General features: G+C 43.7%; 1 protein-coding gene across 7 annotated transcripts in view; it reads left to right on the forward strand.

The window, feature by feature from the left end:
* The window catches only part of FRMD4A (FERM domain containing 4A), a 371,927-nt gene that overhangs the window by 171,173 nt on the left and 178,521 nt on the right, over nt 1-22,233 (forward strand). The window contains exon 1 of one of the 7 annotated variants that reach the window (XM_071552776.1): nt 18,877-19,182. The exons of the other annotated variants lie outside the window; for them this stretch is intronic. Coding sequence (XP_071408877.1) covers nt 19,024-19,182 — 159 coding nt within the window. The 5' untranslated portion in view covers nt 18,877-19,023. Of the gene's footprint in view, nt 1-18,876; nt 19,183-22,233 lie in introns of those variants that run through there. 7 annotated transcript variants of the gene reach the window in all.

Below are 22,233 nucleotides of genomic sequence, written 5' to 3' on the forward strand. Positions count from 1 at the left end.
TGTAATTTAAAACCATTCTCCCTTGTTCTATCACTATTTGATAGTCATATAACAGTGCAGAAAATGGGAGCCCACTCTCCTCCATACACACACACATCACCTTTGGAAACATGCTATCCATACTGACCTGTCTGAACAACAGCTGCCTGAGTCTTAGCTTTGCTCTGTGCATTAGTCCATGTGACGGAGAGGTATAAAAACCAGCAGTACTCTCACAGGGTGTTTCCAGGACATAACCCCCTGGCAGGGAGCAAGGGAGAGCATGGAAATACCTTCAGAAGAAGGTGTTGGAGAATGTTAGTATTTATATAGGAGGCAGGAACGGATGCATAAGGATGACCAGCACTGCAGGGAACTTGGCAGTGTGTACACACTTAACAACTCCACCACACACAGCCCAAGTGATCAGTTATGGTTCAGGGAGGGGGGAGGGTTGTTTTATTTTCACTGACATCCACAGTTTATTTCTTTCCTTCCCACTTCTTGACCTAAGGTTGAGGTGGTTTAGGCAACCGCTGGAGCCTTGCTGTAAAGGATTGCCAGAGGATTTGATGGGATGGTTTTTGCAACACTTCTTTGTCCTGAATCTGTCCTTGTTACTTTTATTTCTGCCTCATCACAGAACTGCTCGCATTGGGCATCTGGCTCATGGAGTTGTGGTCAACCTGGCTAAAGCACACATGGCACTCTCTCTCTCCCTGGAGCCCCCCACCATCTAGAGGTGGCAGGACAGATCCCCTGCACTTGGGGTTCTGAAGCCACAAAAAGCTGGTTCTAAGCTCAGAACCCACAAAATCCCACTGCATCAGTGAAAGAGCCCATGATATAGTCCCAAGTGAGCAGGTTTCCCATGCAAAGCCTGAGATGTGTGAGATCTGTGCAATGTGTGGCATGCACCCAGTGGAAGAGATGGCTTTGCAAAGGCTTTAACAAGTCCAAATAAAAAAGGGCAGTAGGTATATTAGTAGGTATGTTAGTAGGTATGACACAGAGACCACCAAACAAGTGAGCTGAGGCAGAATTAAGCTTTGCGCCACAGGGCACATCAGCAGCTGGTGTCAGGACTAAGACATGAACTGGGTTCGTCTAATTCAATGCTGATGTCTATGAGATGTGTCTAATCTGACAAGCACCTTGGGATCACTGCAGAGGGAGTCAAAATACTCTGCAGGGGTTGCAGAGGAGGTCCCCTGAACACCCATGTTTGGCTGAGTTAATAACTCCTTTAACCTCAGCCAGCTCTACTTTAGCCAGCATATACAGCGACACCTCAGTCAGAAGAGGACCCCCCCAAAATAATAGGAAACATGAATCCCATCCCTAACACAGTATTTCTCAACAGAGAGCCCTCCCTACCAGATCTTCTCTCCCTAGGTCTCCTTCCCCCACTAGTGCACATGCATGTTAAATATGTAGTCCCTTCTCCCTTTGCATTATTAATGTGAGACAGTTTATGCCTGTGGGCTATGTTTATTATATCCATGTGCTGCGGATGTGTGTGAGAGGAAGATGAATAGAGTCCTGCTAATGTCTAACAAATGCCTAGCACCATTCAGAGATTCTTTCTGCTGCTTCAAGGCACTGGTAAAGAGGAGCACAATTTACTTCTTCTCTCAAGACCTCACTGGCTCTTTTCCAGCCTCAAGAATGTTTCTCACCACAAACACAAGGCATTGTTTTTTTGAGTTAGAAAGCCCAGAGAAAACATGCAGCTTTCTTGTATTAAAAAAACAAGTTTGCCTTCTCTTCTGCCTTCAAGGCTCAAAGGGTGGCACTACAGAGGCTGTGTATAAAGGAAGGCCATCTCCAGGCTAAATGAAGTGCTGTAAGAAACAAATCAAGCTGGGAGAGATCTGGCTGGAAAAGCCATTTTAAATTGGGTTTTACTGTTTGTGCCTCAGCTTTAGGTCCCAGTTCTCAGCTATGGTAAATTAAAGGCCTTGTGCCCAGTTGTGTCAGCGGATGCTTGCAGCTCATCAGGGTTTTAGTCCCGATTGCTTTTTTACTTCTTGTGCTTCCAAAGAAGATAAGATTAAAAATGTGGCCAAAGCCCCAAGCCCCAAGCCACAGCTCCACTGTCCATTACAGAAGTGTAAATCTACACCAGCACAGAGCTGGGACTGCTATTTACCTATGGCACTTCCTCTCTGAATGGATATCCATGAACACTCACTCATATCATGACTTTAAAACACACCAGGCAGAGATAAATCCGTAAATGGATATTTATTGCTATAGAAAACAGATGGGAGAAGACAAAGCTCCCATGTTCTTATCCCAAGCTGCAAGCATGTTAAGAATGCAGCAGGAAACGTCATTCCTCCTATAAATAAATTTCTCTTGAGAAGAGAGAACCCAGGGCTGCAAAATAAAAAGTCAGTCTTTCTGCTCTGTAGGCCAAGTCTGAGGCAGGTTTTCCCACGCTACTCTGCAGCTTATGGCGACCTTTGCTTTTGGCAAGAGAGGAGATTGCCTCCAAGCAAACCCAGCAAAAGAGTTTGAGTATGTCTTGGTGCTGCATAAACCTACAGACATTTTTATTTTTATTAGTTACTGATTTTCTAGTAGACAAAGCATAATTCAGCATTCAGCTTGCTATTAATCATTTTTTCTGGGATGTATTCAAGAGCAAAGTGGTGAGAGACCTCTCTCACCAATGGCTGTAGTGCAGAGTCTAACGGGGTGGAACAAGGCAGATCTTGTAGCATTCACGGTGGAGTGGTCGATGTCTGTGAAACCCTTTGTGCAAGCTCGGTGAGTGATGCTGTGAGCACTCGCTCTGACACCACGACTAAGCGAGTGCTTTAAGGGAAGCTGATCTTTCCAGTTCACACTATTTACTTGAAAACTCTTACTCTGGCATGCAGATCCTGCAGACCATTGCTTAGCATCTTCACTGACATTTTTTGGACAAGTCTCTTACCTTGACAACATTGCTACCGATCTGATAGACTGCCGAGGTGACAGCAGAGTTAATCAGATACTGTGGATAACAAACAAACAGTAGATATTTGAGTGCAAAAGTTGCCACAGACAGAAAAAAGACCTTCAATCAAGGAACTCCTGTTGTCTTAGCTTTTTTCTGGAAGTTACTCAAGTCGCAAGGTGATGAAAAATTATTCACCAGCCCTACATACAAATAACTGTACCCACGTAAAAAAATTGAGAAGAGACTAATCTTAAGTAGCAATGCTGTCACCTGTGTAATGTTCTGATATAATCTCTTGTGACTGCTGAACCATCAATTTTATCTACTTCATCTGAGCTTTATCTTTTCTGACCTGTTCACAAGTATTTTTGAGGAATTGGTTTAATTTGAACTCTACCTAGACAGATAAATGCTTCGTGTACTTCTCAGGTGTTTGGAAGTTGTAATATTTTGTGACACTTCTAAAAGGTGTAACAAATCAAAACAGACTTCTCTGTGAAACGGATCAGGAGCTGTGCTAGACTTCATCACCCCAAAATGCAAGCAGGTTAACAGTGCAAGAGGTGAGAGCATGGCAGAGGCTAATGGATAGTGACTGGTGAACTTTGAAGAATTTGGAACCAGGATACTGCTCAAATTGGCTTTCAAGTGGTTGGAGCTTAATTGAATTATCAAATGCTCTTGAGGTCAGGAGACCTCAAGAGCACAGGCTCTACTGTGAAATTTGCAGTGCTTCAGATTCTTATTTTGATGAGAAAATGAAAAGCCTTTTTCATTACAATTTGGCATTGATTGCCTTCACATTGGCCAAACCGTGGGACAGAAAGGGGAAGATAGGGGACAGAGCAAGGGCAAGCTAGGGTACAGAGGCTGGAAGCCAGAAATGAGCCAGATGTTTTGGACTCGGGTGAAAGGAAGGGGGGCTCATGTGAATACAGTTATAAAACTTTGAAGGGGGTGAAAAAGATCCTCTAGTTCATGGATCCTTTTGGCTAATAAGCCTGCTCAAAGGCCTTTTTCAGGTAGCTGGTACCATGCCCAAATCATATTCCCAGCAGCAGTCCAAAACTCAGGAGTTGTGATGGTTTAGCACCGGAGTAGTTTACCTCAAGGTGGTGCTCTACAGCCCAAAGGGTAAGAACTTATCAACCATACAAGGAGGTTCCTGGAAGAGCTTTTCCATATAGAGACTGTGTTGCATGCAAGGTCAGCCAGTGATAGAAAATGCAAAGTGGCAGCTTTGAACTATCTTGCAACCTGCCCCAACCTGAAGTCCTAGTCAGTGTTCTAGCCAGGACTTATCCCTGGAAGGGCTTAGGCATGGCTTCAGTTGGGTTTTAACTTCCAGACATAGAAAGTCTTCAGGTTTTGTCAATTCATGATCCGTACAAGAGATGGCTTAAATAATGCTTCAATTTCCTGAAATAACAGCATCTTCAGAAATCAAGTGCAAAGTATGACACATGCCTTTTTCCAGTTCTTAACTTCTTGACCAATCTTTTCATCCATTTAGGTCAGGACAATGTCAGAGCACGAAAACAAAATCAAAACAATAGAGTGGATGAACCGCAAACTTGGACTTCATAGAGCTTTTCCATTTTCACTCTAGAGACTCCTTTGGTCCAGACGAGATGCCAGCACAACCTGTTAAACACAAGCCGTGACTTTAGTGAGGCTCACAAGCACCAGGAACCCCCAATCAGTCTGACAGAAATCATGAAAGAGGCTGTTCTGACCAAAAGAAAATCTGTTCTTTAGATAGTCACACAGTTCTTATTTTGCTGATTCAAATTCAGAAAGCTGGATTTAAATTTCAAACATATTTCCAAACTTGTGGTCAAACTTTCTGTCTGAGCTTATTTCCTGGCTTATTTCCTCATTGTCTCAATCGTTTGTAATGGCTTCAAAGAAATGGTGATTTTTCATTCCACCAGCACATGGATGTGAATGATTCTTACATTTTAATATTTTTTTCTTGGGACCAAAGTATCACAGTCTCCAAATTGCACAGGCAAGGAGTGCAATTAGTCTCCACTTCCCAAAGATACCACATGAAAAGCTTTTGAAAAGATAATGGGCTGAAAATGACACCATTTAGTCACCCGCATACACTCTACAATCCAGCTGTATTTCTGGAATATATTTAGAAGGTGCAATTAGGGTTGTACATGCTTTGAAATAAGTGAGCAACATTCTTAACTGAGGTTGAAATTAATTTTAGTTTCCAGTACTCCCTCTATAAAAGCCACCCAGTCTTGATGGGATGGGATCATGGATATCTATTTTCTCTACAGGTTTTGCATCATCACAGATAAGGTAAACTGTGTGAAACAATAGCTAAGGACCTATAACCTGCAATTAATGTTGATATACTAAGCATCTGCCCTTTGGGGATGTATGTGCAAAACAAGTACCATTTTACTGTTTTACCATTTTAGTTCAGAATAGAAATTTCTGCAAGGGTGAATCAAATCAGCCTTAACTCAGAAGTTCCTGCCACAGGGAGTTTCCACCCTGCCAGCTCCCAATAGATGAGTGATGAGATGAGATGTTTTGGAGAAACTCATCTGAGAGAATTAAAGGTAGGGGTTGGTATTCTCACTAGTGTGTGTTTCCTATGTCATCTTCCTCCCACTTGTACCTTTAGCCAGCCTACATTTACAAGTTCATCATGTAACTAATAATTTTTACTACCATTTTAGGACTCTTCAGTAGTCAAAGAAAAGTATGTCCTCTGGTGACAACTCATCCCAATATCTTCAACGGCAATTTAGGAGGGGATGAGCTGCCATCTGTGTTGACATCCATCTTCTACTAACTGTAGAAGGAATAAGAGCCTTTTCAGTTACAGTTACAGGAGATAAACACAGTGTGTGCTCTGCATACTTACTTCTGATGAGGGATCCAGCTCAGATGTGAATATTGCCATGATTATGTATTCATTAGCTTTGCACGTGGCCTCTGATAGTAGTGGGACTTGTGAGAGTATTGTCTGTTCTTAGAGGAGAGTTCTAGTGGGGCATGTGCACTGCAAAACATATGGGTTGCAACCCACTTTAGAGAAAATAAAAATCCATTTCACAGGACAGGAAGGCAACCCAGGTCCTTCATGTTGGAACCATTCTGTGCTTCTCGCATCTTTCTCTGTGTGGAAGACCAGAAGAGGAAGGGTTGGCACTCTATAGTCGTTCCTTCAGTCAAGGTTTGCAAGCACCATGCAAGCCTGCATGCTAGCAGAAAGTGTGCCTCTCACATCACAGTTTGTTGGTCTTGCAGCAAACTAGGTGGCTACCACTGACTTTATTGAAAGGTGTCAACAGTGTCATCCTTCTGGTGGCCCTGCCCTACTAGCCCGGATGGTGGTCCACTGCTTCTCCAGGTGAAGCTGGAAAGCTGTAGCATAACGTCATGGCTGTGCTGTCTTTGGAGTCAGAGCCAGGCAGAAGGTTCTGCTTCCTTATTGCTGTGGATCACTAGAACATCACCCAAGTCCCAGCAAAGCTAAAATTTGTGTCATAAGAGCAGCAATACATGCTCTTGTCCACAATATTGTCCACCATATAGTCCACCAAGTTGCACCAGGGGAGACCTAGACTGGCTATCAAGAAAAATTTCTTCACTGAAAGGTTGATCAGGCATTGAAATAGGCTGCTCAGGGAAGTGGTGTAATCACAATCTGTGGAAGTGTTTCAGAAGACTTGGGGATGTGGCACTTGGGGACATGGTTTCAAGGTAAACATGGTGGTTCTACGCTAATGGTTGAAGATCTTAAAGGTCTTTTCCAGTCTTAGTGATTCTATGATTCAACATGGATGACTCCACCAGATGCAGGGCAGGTGTCAAGCAGCAGAGCCCTAGGCTCCAGCCCTCTCTCCATGTCCTTGAGGCCATATTTACAGAAACAGTTGTTCAATTTTAGGAGACTTTGTGTTTGAAACTGTTTTGGGGTCTCTTGGTGCTCAATGTTTCTTTTGGAGACGTGTTCAGAGAGCCTGAGGGAATGTGTAAGCCTGCTCTGAGGGACAGCCCCGTGTCCATATTCTGGGATAGTCTCACATATTTATGTAATTACAGGCCATGAGTAAGGGCACCAGAAGTAGATCATTGAAAATGCACCAGTGGTTTGATAAAATTCCAGATTCCTCACCAGAGTACAGTGCAGCTGGGGAGATATGAAAGGGACTGGATCCTGTACTTGCACCCTCTCCAGATGCCTCTCTTTTATTACATGATAGACTTAATCTGGCATTCAGAGCAATATGTATCTCCTGTCAGTTTCTCTGCATAAATGCCTGTACTTACTGCATCTGAAAAAGATGCTGAGATCTGCCTGGGTAAGAGCACTATGGGATGCTCAGGGGAAGAGCACAGATCACTGTGCTCCCCTGAACAGGATGATCCATGAGAAATTACCACCATTCAGACAGGAGAATGGTAATGTCTTTTTCATCCTCCACAGTACTCCAGAAAAGCTCTCCAGCATCTCACTTTTATCAATCCTTTTGCTATAGATTCCATAGCCATGATACATCTCTAACCACAAAGCTTGTCCTAATATTATCCGTGATGATTTGGGGAATCTTAGGCAGCTGAATGAGAATGGCAACAAGTGACTTTCAGTCTTCTTTTAATGCATCAGCAGAGAGGGGGAGGAGGATGATCAAGGTTAAAAACCTACAGGTAGTTTATCCTCATTAAAGGTCCAGATTTTCACAGAAAACCAAGCAAAGTGACTTGCCAGTGTTTCACAGACTCTCCATTCCTCAGAGCTGAACTCAAAGCTGTTACTGTTGCCTGAGAGCAGAGCCTGGAGTTCCCAATGTTTGAAAATACCATCCAAGAAAATCTGTCAAGGCTAATATGATAGATGGGCTATTGCAAGAGGGGAGCTTGGCAATCCTACATCACAACTTAAAATTATCCCTTATAATACATTGGGCTTTACATATTACAGAGCTCTTCAGACACTGATCGTCTGCAGATCTCTGCAAGACTCAGCCAGTGCTGTTGTTCCCACTTGGCAGCCAAGATACTTTCAGGGTAAAAGCAAAGGTGAACTGCCAACACCCTGAAAATCTTGGGGTGTTTGATGCAAGATCAAACTTCAGGGCTCCTGTTAGCTGGAAGAAGGCATCCACATCCTCTTCCACCCTCTCCAGCATCTCTCCACCCAACCCATCCTTGCAAACCACATCAGAGACTGGGAGGAGGCATTTTAATTTTCATCATTTCCACTCTGAAATGTTGGAAAGCTTCCTTTTTCCATCCTGACTTTGTTGTAATGCAGCCATCGTGTATCCTCCTGTAAACTTTCAAATGGACCAATACTGGCAGTTTCCTGCAGAAGAAAGAGGGTTTGCTTCGGTTACAGCAAGTGGGAACCTGGCCAAGAAGAGTCATAAAACCAGAGGACGTTGATTTTTTAAAAGCACAATTATGTTAGTGCATTCCAATGTACCCAATCAGTCACCGGAGAGCAGTTAAAGTGGCCGTGGGGCCAACCTCCAGCTTCTTGAGAATGGTGTCAGGGGAAAGATAATCAGTCTGATGCCAGTGGATGATCTAGCAGCTTTTCCTGACAATCAGTCACAGCAGACTGCGTGGTGCTGGCCAGACTTGGGGTTGCAGCAGCGTTTTGAAAACTTTTCATTCCTGAGCTTTGTTTTATACTAATCTGTGGATGTTCTAATCTACCCTACACTGGAAGGGAAATTGCTGAAAGATCCAGAACAAGGGTGTAGGCAGCATGAATGTTTTCCTGCAAAGGCCAAGAGATACTGAACATCCCTTATAGCACCCAGTGCCAGTGTTTTTTCTAGAATCAGCACCTTTTTCCTCAGCAGTGCTCTATTTAAGGGGCTTAGGGTGAAAGAACCTCCTTTTTGAGGGAAGGGAACAAAATGTTTCTAAGATTATCACCTTTTAGCAAAATTGCAGATTGAAACCCACAAATCCAGACATTCTGAATCACTTGAAGATGGATCAGGCATCTTGTGCAACCCAGGTTATCTACCACCACAGTCTTGCACTCAGCTCCTCTCCTGTGAGGTCAGCGCTTTGGAAAGACTGCCCACAAATTCCCTGGGCACCAGACTATGAGAAACCTTCTGTTGTTTCTGTTTTGTAACAGTTGCCCACTGGGGAGGCACTGGCCAACTCCCCCTCCCGGCTCCCAGTTTATAAAGCCAAGAAATATCAACATGTAAAGGTCCACATTCTCTTATCCTGGAATGAACTGACCACGCTGGTCATACAGGGACAGAGCCCAGAATACCATCTATGTGGGCTTTGCTTTCCCATGACAGTTTTCCCAATCAGAGCTTGAATAAACATGAGGTCATCACCAATTTGTAATTGTGGAGATTTATGGCTCTCCTGATCACATTTTTATGGAAGCAGCAATAAGCTCTCGTTCTTGCTATTCTGCCCGTATCTTAAGCACTCTCTGACAAAACCAAACACCCTATTTTGAAATCAAACAGATTCACAGTGGGTGCTCCTTGCCAAGGCAGTGATTCTTGTCTGACTGGACCACTGCCACATTCAGTGTTGGTTTTGGTGGGCTTCAGGCATAAATCTTCCCATAGACCATTTCTCTCACTATTCAGAATAAGAGCCTTATTGTTACAGCCTACAATGCATTTGGGACAAATCTCTGTTGCTCCTTAGACCAAGGCAGCCACTTAGTGGGCCTGTTCTCATAGCTAAGTACCCATTTTCTTCTCCTTTTCATTATGGAGCAGAGACATCCCAGGTATTGTACCTGGGGAAGGTGAGGGTGATGACATTGTTGCTCTCTGTCCCCTCTTTTGGGCCAAGCAATGGCTTGGAGGAGTGTTTATACTGAAGTCTAGACAAAAGCATGATGACAAAAATGTGCAGTCATTTTTGCTCCTCCTGAATCCTGAAGTAAACAAAATGAGGTGGATCAGGACCAACTTTGTCTTTAAGTGCCTGGTTCTCACAGACAGACACCTCAGCTATATGAAGTTTTTCCTGGCTTTGCAAGATTATGACATGGCTTTGTCAATTGATGCCTGTCCATGATAAGACTGACCCCCAGTTCCCACCTCTGCTGTCAGGGCCATTCAGAGGTTGTTCTTCAGCTCACACATACGTGGCTTACCAAGGGCAATGGACCATGCACTGCTGGTGCTCTCTGTGGGGTGAAGGCAGCAATGCAGGGACCAAGAGCAGCTTGCTGTCCTAAACAGAGGTGGAGTGGGAGCCAAATCCGGGCAACATAACAAGATGAGCCATGAGTGCAGAACAAAAGACCTTCGGCCCTGTGGGATCTTCATGTCTGGGTAAAGATCATGCTGTGTCTGAGCTGCCTCCGGAGCTGTGGAGGATGTGTGGGACCTACAGGAGAGGGCACAGTGCAACATTTCAGGCTGACATGGAGGGCCTGGTGGGAACTGCCCAGGAGAAATTAGGGCAATCTTGCATGTGGTTTGAAGCATGGATAGAATATATGGCTCTAAGCAATGAAGAAGGGAATTTATTTCAACCACATGCAGCTATTCAACTTGTGAACAACATTAGCTGGGTTTTGATCATTCCCTTTTTTCTGAGCTGCTGTGGTGCTTGGGCAGAACTTCCAACTTCATCATTCTCTTAAAAGTTCCTATATTTGTTTTCCTTAGACTTGAGACTTCTTTATTTTTATAAAAAAAGAAAATCTGCCATATCCTTCAGCTGCAAATGATTTAATAGCTCTTGGCTTTGTGTGATCTGAATATTTTCTTGTTCTCTTGCTTTGCAGCTGTGACCTACTTAATTACAAGCAGGAAACAAACCCCAGAATCACTAGACTTTCTGCCTGGCTTAAAGAAGGGGAAAAAAATAAAAATCTCATGTTGTTAAATACTAGGATGTCCTTCTTAATAACAGGAAGTCAAGCTCCAGATAGCAACAGTGAACATTTGAATTCTTTGTGCATCAAGATAAGAACAGCAAAGAGCTTATGGGTTTTATTTTTTATGGCATGAAGGGTTTGGGTGCAGGGGAAATGACAGCCACTTCTAACAGCCAAAATGGGAATGAGTCATAGATTTCTAAATCAAGAGCGTAAATCCTCTTTGTTTTAACTTCTGAACGGCTTCAGCCTGCTCTGTCCATAGAGACAATCAAGTGACTGACTTGCTGCTTCGATCCAGCAGCCTTCAATCTATTTTATCCCTTTTCAGGCGGTATGAGCAAACAAGCTAGACAGTGAGGTGGGATCCCCCAAGGCAAATCAACAGGTTGGAAGACAGAGCATGGGGGAGTTTGATTAACTGCTCTCCACCTCTGCAGATGGAGTCTGGGCTACTATTTATACCTCCTAAAACTCAGTACCCCATCTGGAAATACTGATGGTTCAGTGGGCGTAAGAGTAGCTGTAGAAAGCAACCAGAGAAAAGGAAAGCCAGGACTGCCAGGCTCTGTGACCAGCTGTCCCACACAGGTACTTCAGCCCTCTTGCCCTTGTTTACCCAGGGCTCTCGTAGCAGCTCAATAATACAAACCTCCCAGGGCATCATGAGGCAATAGAAGCTGATGTTTGCTCATGGTTTTTAACCAACCAGCAACAGAAGTGCAAGTTATCAACTTCTGTCAACTGTGCCTGCATTATCACTGTAGATGGCATGTATCCAGATCTGTCCTACAACGCAAATGGAGACTTACCATTAGCACGAGCCACAGGAGTCTGCATTTCAGGAGCAAATGGGGTAGAGGTCAACTCTTATGCTCTACTGAGAAGACCTAACTGGTCCCAGCTGGGGAGATGTTCTCAGCATGAAGATCTGCAGGAGTACAATAATCCCCCTCTGTTGTCTCCTGTGTTTCCCATCTGCAGATTAATTGTTCTGTGGCAATAGAAACAAGCAAACCACCCCATGTGAGCCAGTCCCAGAGCAGATGCCATGAATGAGTGTGCAAGTGTGTGCACACACAGTGCTTTGTGGAGTCAGCAGTTCAGTGTGGCTCGCTCTGGGACATCTCTACCAAAGAATCAACAAAGCCATCCCTTTCTTCCACAGCAGCCTCCCTCCATGCATTTAGCATCGCCTGGATGCGTACAGCACTACTCCCACAGGGAGCATAAAAGTACATAAGCAGTCTTCAGCTCAGGGAACATTTATTTACCCATAGTTATGCTCATTTTGATAAACAGTGTAGGAGCTTTCAACATAGAGGATACAATATTGATCCAAGATATCTTAAGTATTTCTGCTTTTTTACTGCATGCCTCCCATGGAACATGACCAGTTGGCTCTCTAGCAGGCTGAACACTTATTTGCTTTTTAATATAAAACAGTTCCCCTGAGATTTCATGTCACCTGACAAATGACAATGAATTAATCTACTGAGGAAATGGAGATCTATAAAATTATGTCACTCTTCTAATGTTGCTCAAGAAACAGTGACTTTTCTAGAACAGGACCAGATCCCTCCTCATTACCACTCTGAAGGTTTTATTTGACCTACTTATCTTTCCTCTCTTTCCAGTGACAATTACATCCTAACCAGCAATACCAGTATTATTCGTAACAATCTTTTATAAGGAGCTTCAGAATAAATTAAATATGTATTTTTTAACTTAGGCAGGAGCAGGCATTCCAACCCATAAGCAAGATCAAACATGAGAAATCTGGACCACTGATTTTCTAAAATATGTTCTCCTCTTTAATGAAATGCTCTCACTCTGGTCTGGGAACAGAAAGGACTTTGTATCAGTCATTGAATGCAGTGAGTGTTACCACTGGGTCTGAATCAGGAAGACACTTAAATATATCTGCAGGATAAGTTGTAGTAAAATTTCCTGCTGCAATGGGCCATTTGTGCTGTGTAGGCTTGTTTTACATGGACAGCAAGGCTGCCCTTCTTTAAATTATCCATCTTGCCAAGTAACAGAACTGTAGACTGGCTTTTTAGGAGGCATCAGTTTGTCCCCTCTCCCAGGCAAACAGTATCAGTTAAGGGGCACCTGCAACACGAAGCAATGTGTCCTCCAAACCACAGATCACAGCCAAGGCCATTTGGACAGCTTGACCATCATCTGATAAGAGGTAGGAAACAGCAGATAAATGTATAATTTAAAATTATATGAACACAGGAGTAGCAGAAGAAAGAATAATAGAATGGTTTGTATTGAAAGGAACCTTAATGATCATCTAGTTCCAACCTCCAAAGGCAAATACTTGCTCCTGTCACCAAAGGAATAAGCAAAATCTTGAAACAAAAAGAGAGTAACTGCACAAGTGTGTGACTTCTGTGAACAGTCAGGCATGTTTGATACACAGTCTGAGATTCAGTGCCCTCCTGATGGGCACAAACACAGGTTTGTCTCAGGTTCGTATTGTTTCACCCTTGAACCTTGTCAGAGACTATTTTAGACACAGGTGAATAATGTGGAAGGAAAACACCTGCTGGATGAGCTTTAGGTTATTCCCTGTCTATACCTTCCTCGTAAGCTGGCTGGGGTTTTTTTTAGTGTCTTCCCCTCGCCAAAAATAATTCTCCTAAGCATTTCTACACATAATAGCAGAGAGCAGGGTGATGATGAACCTTGTGGTGACAGGCATGTGCAAGCACGTGCTGCTCTGATTGGAGACTCTGGTCACAGGACGTTACAGTCCCCAGCGGGATCAGAGTTAATCATAAGCTTGGGTTTCCAAAGGGAATAATCGTATTTAAGATCTCACCATTCACTTTCTGTGGCTGTTCTGCACTATTTCCTTAATACATTGTCCTGACCTACATCCCCTCCTACAGACTCATTCACCACAGTGCTCATGGAGAAAGAGGATTGAATAGCAAATCTCTGCACAATCTCTTTCACATTTCTGCATAGCAGAAGTGAAAATCACTTTAGCTGGTGGAATATTAGGGACAAGTACAAGTCCAGCTTTATAGGATTCACCTACTTTTAAACCTTGTTAAATCACTAACACAACTTACTTTAGGAAATGAAATGTGTATGATTTGAGGGTATGACATACTCTCCTGTGTCAGTCAATAAAAATCTCTCTAAAGTGAGGACACGTGCAGCCTTAGCAGAAGGGGCTGCTGTTCGCATAATGATAATACTCAGCACTACCAGAGCACTTTACATTTTCAAAGAGCTTTAGAAATGTTATGATCAAGGTGGATGACTGGAATAGTAAATTTTCATTTGGTTATTACTGTGAAACAGCAGTTCATTTCATTATGGAACATTTTAGGCCATATGGACTTGTGAGAACATCTTGAGGAAATTGGCCAGGATTCCTGACTCATGATGTTCGTCCTAAAATGCAACCAGCAGGGAAGTCTTCAGTTTCTTTTATTTTCTCTGCAGGAAAGTTTTAGGGCTGTCAGTGGTGGCAGACCAGGGGGCCAGAGGGAGGCTGTTTGTATCTGTGGTTTTGGAAGCATATGATAGGTGAGAGTTAAAAGGTAACTGAGGCCGTGGGGGCACAGGCATCAAATTTGCATGGGGCAGCAGATCTTTGGGCTAATGTTTCCAAGCATAACATCTTACAGCCCCAGTGAGGTGAGCTAGGGGGTATGGATGTCTTCTCCACAAGTTTGTAAAAGTTCAGACAAGATCATTGTCCAGATGTTGTGGCCCAGCCAGATTAAGATCACAATCTTTTAGCAATCCAAAATGAATAGAGGGTCAACCCTTAGCTGATCAAAGCACTCAGCAGATCTAGTATGAACATCCATACTTTATTTTCACTCCTCTTAAATTCAGGCAAGTTGTATAATACAGCCCTCAAGTCTTAGGATCTGCTTCTTTAACTCAAATGCGATTTCCAGCTCCTTTTAAGGCCCTTCCCTCAAAGTTTCCTTATACAGCGTACAAAACCTGGCAAAGGTACAAGAAATAAAGCCAGTAGTATCCAGTCCTTGCCCTCTGAAGAGTTCCCACCAGACACACAAACTGTGATCCCTCCTTGGGTGTCAGCAAGGTCACGTCAGGAGAAAGATGGGGAAGCCCAGATGAGTCAGCATAAGGGACGACAGCACCATGATTTCTGTGGAAATGGGGCACTCAGAGGCTCAGGCTCTCAAGTGGATTTGGTGCACAGTGACCATTTGGAAATCTTGGGAGAGTCTGTGGTTCAGTGCAGTTACAGGAAGGAGGTCACTTCTGTAAGTCCTCAGTGAGCACCCTGGCTCTGCCTGGGCATTTGTGAAGGAACGGATGTGGCTCCTTGTCGGTGTGTTTGGTCATTTGGCAGTGGGACATCACTAGCTGTTCCAATCATATCAGCCACAAAAATTATGTGCCATTAAGGTACAAGGAGAAAAATGTAACTAGTTAAATTTTTATCTCAAAAAAATCTCCAACATACGAAAGTGTGAAGCTGCAACATGAAAGGGAACTTTGGGCACAACGATCTTAACAACATTAATCACCTTTACATTATAAAAAAATAAGGATCAAAAAGAGCCATGAATTTGAAATAGAACCTAAAAGACCACATTGGGCTGAAGCTGCAGGCACTGTTGGGGCCACATGTGGAGCAGAAACAGGATGTTTCTGGTATGTCTACAGCAAGCTCAAAGGAAACTGCCTTCCACCAGCACGTCCTTCTTTCAACGCGCCCAAATACATCGCCACCCATCAGAAAGCTGTGGGTAGAGTTTTACTCCAGAGCATGCTGGAAAGAGAGGCTGAACTCCTCTTTCCAAGGCCAGAATATAAAGAGGCAAACACAGACCTGTCTCTCAGGCTCATGGTGCAGGCAGCATCCACCTACACCAGTGCACAGCAGGGATTTGCAGGGTCTACAGTGAGGAGGAGCTGCCTGCTGGGCTTGGATTGGGAAATCCACCTCCAGCCTTCCAGCCTCAGTGACAGTCCCGTGAAACAAGGCAGCAGCCCAAGAGGTTTTGTATTTTTCCTTTTTTTCATGGGAAGTATGGGAGCTATTTTTGTACCCTAGTAACAGCCTTTGGACTGTCAGTAGAACGTGGGAGGTTTCATAGTAAATGTTTTGGCTGACATTTTCTCAGAAACAGCGGGAAATAATCAGTGCATAATTAGAGAGGAAAAGACCTGCAAATGTCTACTGATCTATGTAGAGTGCAAAGGGCTTTTTTTTCCTAATTGACCTTAGTGAAAGGTGAATCTGAGCGTGTTTTATAGAATTATAAGATGATTTTACAGAAATTACTTAAAGGGTACATCCATAGAAGAGCCAAGTTGATGATTCTCAGTTATTTTTTCTCCTCTCTCCTGCCATTCCCTGTAGCAATGACCTCTTCTGACTTTTTTGGGTAAGGAAGAGCACATTCTGTGGTGTCTCCCTGAAAAAGAGCTCCTTTGGTAGTGTATCCCTGGACTCTAGAGGGGATGGGCTATCTTTGCCAGAGAAACCTCCATGGCTGTAATTTCCTCAGAAGCTGCAAGGTGGAATAGGTAATCTGTACTCAGGTAACTTTTACCCTCCCAAAAAATATTATCTGTCTGATCATCAGGAAAAGCTCCACAGGAAACCAAACAATCTGTTCTAAACATGAAGGTAAATCTACCCACTGAACTGTTCACTGGGCCTTCTGTAAAATCAAGTGACTCCTAAGGAGACTGCTCCAGTCTATCAGTTAATAAATACATAGGAGAGAACTATTTTCAGAAAGTCTGATTATGTCATCAGCCAAGTGAAAAGGCTCCTTCAGAGCTGCCCTCATCTGCTGAGTAATTACCGAGTTGGGACAGGGGCCGAAAGTCTCCTTTCAACCATACGGAAAGACCAGATGCACATATGGGGCAGCTAATTTTAAAACTGCTTTATATCCTCCCTTTCCCCTACTCTCCCCATTTCAGAATGCCAAAGGGGTTAGGTCACATCCAAGAGCAATCACTTGCTATGGTTTCTTTTTCCTCCTTCTGTTTTCCTTTATCAAGCACATTTCTTTCTTTTCCTCTCCTGTGCTCTCGGACAGAGATCTTATATATCACTGTTGCCTGGAGCAAATATTGCCTAGTCAATTTATATATAAGAAAAAAATTACCTTTCTTCCAAATGAGGCCTTATAATGGAGATGTTCATGGTCCCTTCTCTACATTCCTGCTAATGGAAGCAATGTTACCAAGTGTTACCAATTTTACAGGCAGGCAAATAACGGAGAGATGGTGACTGTAGGAAGACTATAGCAAAGGCTGGACACCAAGAAAACAGGCAGGGAGAGGAAGAGGAGGAAGGAAAATGGCACTTTGCAGAATGAATAGCTTCTAACAAGTTTGAAGGAAACATTATTACGATTTCATTACCATATTTTATGAACCCACTCTAAAAATGAAGTCATGAAGAAGCAATTAGGCTGAGAATATGAATTTTGCAGCTGTATTTTCCTGGCCCTCCACCTGCCCTGTCAATGAGCTGACGAGGATCCTTGTGCCGTTATCATGACGCAGAGCTTGCTTTGTGTCCTCCAGTCCTCAAAAAACAAATTATGGATCGGGTCACGGTGGGACACACCTACAGAAAACCAAGCAGATATTAGTATTCATGTTCCATCCCTATCCAGGGAGTTGAATCAGAGAAGACACTGAGGCTTTTGGGAAATGATGCCTTCTCAGCTCTGCTAAACCAGCAGCTTTAGGAGTTCGGGTCCCTCATGATTTTGGTTCAAACTAGTGTTGTCCTGCCCACCCATCTAAAAAGTGCCTCCTCAAAAGTGACTCCATGTAGGCATTTTCCAGCTGATTCCTGTCTGCTTCTTACAAGTCCTGCATCCTTTTTGTGCACATTCCTCTGAAGGGAAAGTGAAATGAGTGAAAAATAGCACTGACAGGCAGCTGTCTCCAAGGGCACTGGCTTGCACTGTTCCTTTGATAAAAATGGTTCAACCTCAGTTTCCCAACCTGGTGATTAAATATGTAGAAGAAGCACTCATGGGGTTTACTTGGAAAATGTCTTGCAATGTCTTGCAATGTAATGGCATGATTTTGTGGTGATTTAACTGAACTGCAAAATCCTCATGTTGATAATGTATTTTTACCCTCACTGGACTAGTTCCCTCAGCTCAACCCATCACAGATGTTGACAGCATTGAAGTCTTCACCCAGGCAAGCTTCTCTTTAGGGGAAACAGCCAGGAAACTGATCTCTTCTCAACATTTACTTTAGGAAAGGATGCCAGCAGCACATTTTTGTATCCATAGACTAAACAGGTTGTTTTGGCATCCAGCTCAGATAAAAAGAACTGTATTGCATTCTCCTGGACTTGTTCAGATGAGACACACCCTTATGATTGCAAGCTCAGCAAGGGTTAAAAATATGTCCACACAAGCTGAATCAGACTGATTTTAAAAGACCACTGTTTAATCCATGCAATTTTCCAAAATATCACCCCTGGGGTAAATAAGGTGCTTTGCAGGTTGTTGCATAATTTTCATGTAAAGATTAAGTTCCCTTCTCAGTTCAAAACATAAAAAGGCTCCAGAACAGACAGTTGGGTGGGAAAAAGACTGGAATGTAACTGTGTGATGGCAAGCCAACGCACAAAACGAAAGGATGAGATGTTGCATGTGGCAAAGCTGCCTTCTCAGACGTTCTTCAGAAGTGTTTGAAAGAGTTAAGCCCAATACTGGAATGTCTTGGGAATGTTGGCAGACCGAGAGCGAGCGGCTTTTTTCTTCCCTCTGGATGGAGTCCCAGGACCGAGTATGCAAAGTGATGACTTTGGATCCGACTTTGCTTCTTGGTTCTGCAGCGGAGAGCTGGGAAGTGATGCAGTGTTCCCAAGAAGCCCTTTGCGAGGGATGTGCAATTGCCTTCCTAAGTCAGGAGAGATATTTTTACCTCTTCCTTGCTCATCTTTGGGTGCAGCGGGACCCATTTTGAGAAGATTCACAGAGGGAGAAACCACATCCTGAAGGGTGTGTGCAAAGGGAGAAAGGCACATCCCCAAACAGTTTATTTTGGCTGCTGGATTTTTTTTGTCCGTTTTGGTTTGGTGGTTTTGTGGTTGATTTTTTTTCCTTTGCTTTATTTCTCTCCTTCTTTGATGGAAATTGCAGTGACTTTTTAACCTTGCAGTTCATAAGGCGCCTTGGGATTAGCTGGTTGCCTCCAAGCTGGGAATCCAGGGTGATTCACAGAGGGAGCTGGCATGGCTGCTGTGCTCTTTGGCTTTGAGGATCTGCTCTACAGCTGGGACAGCCTGGTGTGGAGCCTGACGTCCCGGGCTCTGAGGACTTGCCGCTTTGGAAACCTGAGGGTCCTGCAGCTCATGCTGAAGCCATGGTGCATTTCCAGAGACGTTTATCAGGTAGGGTTACAAAACACCAGGCCACACCCTCAAACCCCAGTGCTGTAGTGGGGAGAACCCCTGGGACTCCCACAGGATCCTTTCCTGTTCCTATACAGGTGGCGGGACAGAGGGGATAGACAGCATGGGCAGGGGAGGTGTGCGAGGAGAAACACTTTGGTTATAAGGATGGGGCTGGGATCTCCTGTGGTGGAACACAGGTCCAAACTCTCCTTCCCACAGAGCAGAGGGGAATAAGTGAAAGCAAATTAAGGTTCAATCTGCTATATCCTCTTTTCTTGAGCTTTATTCTCCTAAGTACAACCTTAGATGGTCTGTGTCTTCACACTGTCCCTGCAGATGCATACGAATAATTTGTAACTTACCCAGGGGAAAGGATGTCTAAAGGCACCTAACCTGTTGAAATGGGCATGCACAGGGGGTTTTAAACTGCAGTAGCACTAGTTATCCCTACTTGACTTGTGCAATGCCTTCTCACTGCTTCATCTTGCAAAGTCCCAGGCATCTGATTGTCTAAAGCTTTTGTTTTACTTGATGTACGGTTTCTGTGGTATAGAGAGCTTTGGGGCTTGGTCGACTGGGTACTCTGTAGAGTTACAGTAACTGCTTGCAGCTTGAGGTATAATGATGCAGCTCTAATAAACTGTGTGTGTTTTGGAGGCTGACTATACTGGGTTAAATAAACTGAACATCACAGTGAAACAACTAGAACTGGACATCACTTTGAATAGCAACTCATTCCAGTCCATAGGTGAATGCAATGGAACTGTAAACCAATCAGTATTCAGCTCATCTGCTTTTTTAATCAGACTCAGACAACTGAGGCTAGACATTTATTCTGCTGTGGGGACAAACCCGTTACAACATTCGTCATCTCTGCAGATTTGTCTAGTGCTGGACACTGGAGTGACTGATCGGTATTTGCGTTTGGAAAAGGCATTTTCTGCTACTCCCATTTACTTCATATTTTGCTTTTCCTGTGCTTTGGAAGTCTCCATGTGTGAAGCCAAGTTATACAGAAGAAGGCAGATTAAAAGCCTGTAGAAATTGTGTGTGTTACTTAGAGGGAGACCAAGGCAAGGCTCTTAGTAATTTCAGCAAAATTTGAACCAGCTTCAAATCATGCTCTGGTTTCAGCAGACTTCAGGAATAGATTTTATGGTCTTTGGAGTTCAACAGGCATGGGCAGCATTTTTATTTTAAGTATTTGTTTGTTCCAGAAGTCAGCCAGTAACCCATACCCGTTACCCAGAAGGGCCCTTGTCCCACCGACTGCCCTGGTAAACCCAGGGCTTGGCTTTGAAACCCCCATGAGAGATACCATCATGATGGCTCCAAGTGAGCCAAGCTGCCTTCCCTGGGCTTTCTTGAGTCTTGGCTGATGTGAAACCACAGGTCAGTCTGTGCAGAGGCTGCCTATGGTGTGGGACTGCCTCATCCTCTCTCTGCATCTTGTTTTAGGAACCCAAATCTGAAGCCAATTAGCTCACAAGGACTTGGGAAAGGGGAAGAAGAAGCAAGAGGCCTCAATGCTGAACCCCTTTTTACACTCCACCTATGTAAAATCATCCTCAAAAACTAAGGAGTTAGTTTTCAGATGTGTCCAGATTCAGGTTACTGATAATGTATCCCAGCCTATGCACCATGCATCAGGAGATGCTACTGCCTGTGATGAATCCCAGGATTGGTGGTCATTTAACAGATTTATTCTCTTGTGAGCCCTGAGTACATCTGCAAATAAACTTTTTCTATTGCAACATGCACATGCCTTCAGCCATCCCCCATGGCATTATGTTACATTCCCAGCATGTTATTCCCCTTTGGCAGAGTCACCAATTAAATGGCACCAGCAGAGGTGCCTCCCTTCCCACCCAAACAAGCATCAATGTATCCTGGGACTCACAGGTCAGGGAGGACCTCAATGTTCTCAAACAGAATCAGTGAACATATGAAAAAGCTCAGGAAAACCATGTTACTTTTTTTGCCAATGCCCAAGAGCTTCCAGTTCTTTGGAGAGGATCTGAAATGATGGGTCAGGTACCAGGAATGTTGCTGCTGGGTGCCGGTATGTCGGGAAAGGCATCTCATAGCTCATGACTGCAGAGACCAAGCAGCAGCAGTGTTATTAGCAGCCAGCATGAGCTGATAGCTAACTCTACACTTATGTATATTAATCCTAAAAGCATTTCCTCCAGTAGCCAGCATCCTCCAATTTAAATGCTGGCAGGGTATTTTAGTAGGATATTACTTGGACAGAAAGCCTGACAGTTTAATCACTTCCCAGAGACAGAAACTTCTTCCACTGCTTATTATTTAGATGAGCAAATAAGCTCTTGACCATGCTAGTTTTTGTTGCTACTATATCTTAATCCCTGTTGCTACTGCATCTTAACAGCAAAGCAGATCAGCTGTAGGATGTCTGCATGGTACCAGAACCAAAACAAAAAAAAGGTAAACAAAACCCTAAAAAGAAACATTATTGACTTTGTAAAATAAAGCAAAACTTTCTTATGCTGTGAAAGTTGTGCCTTGTGCTTTTTCTTTGACTTCTTTTCTAACCACATCTCAGTGCATCTGTGCTTCTGGAGCCATTTGCTGAGACTGAGTTGAGGGTAGCAGAGCAGTGTAGCACACAGCCAGGCTCCTGGCTAAGCAGGATCCATGTGCTGGGCAAACACCACTGGAAAGGACTCAGTTCCTCCTTTTTACCACCAACCAAACTGCTTGGGTATGACCCTGACTTGGAGAATTTTTTTGTATCCTTGCCCTAGACTGCTGTCTCCACCATACAACCTTCCAAAACTTTGAAATTCCCTTCTACTGTCCCATCTACAATATATATAAAAACTAAACTAATGCTGTACAGAGGGCACAGTCCAGATTTACTGCCAATACAACAGGCAATGAGTTCTTGGAAAGAAAACAAGCTTCAGGCATCAACATAATCAGTGTAATTGCCCTTATTTCTGACAAGGGATACTTTACTTTCTTGGGTTTCAGAAAATCAGCAGCAATGTATTAGCAGAACTAGATGGAATAGCAATTTTTGGC

Source organism: Pithys albifrons, chromosome 3 (genome assembly GCF_047495875.1).
Source record: "Pithys albifrons albifrons isolate INPA30051 chromosome 3, PitAlb_v1, whole genome shotgun sequence".
NCBI classification, from domain to species: Eukaryota; Metazoa; Chordata; class Aves; order Passeriformes; family Thamnophilidae; genus Pithys; species Pithys albifrons.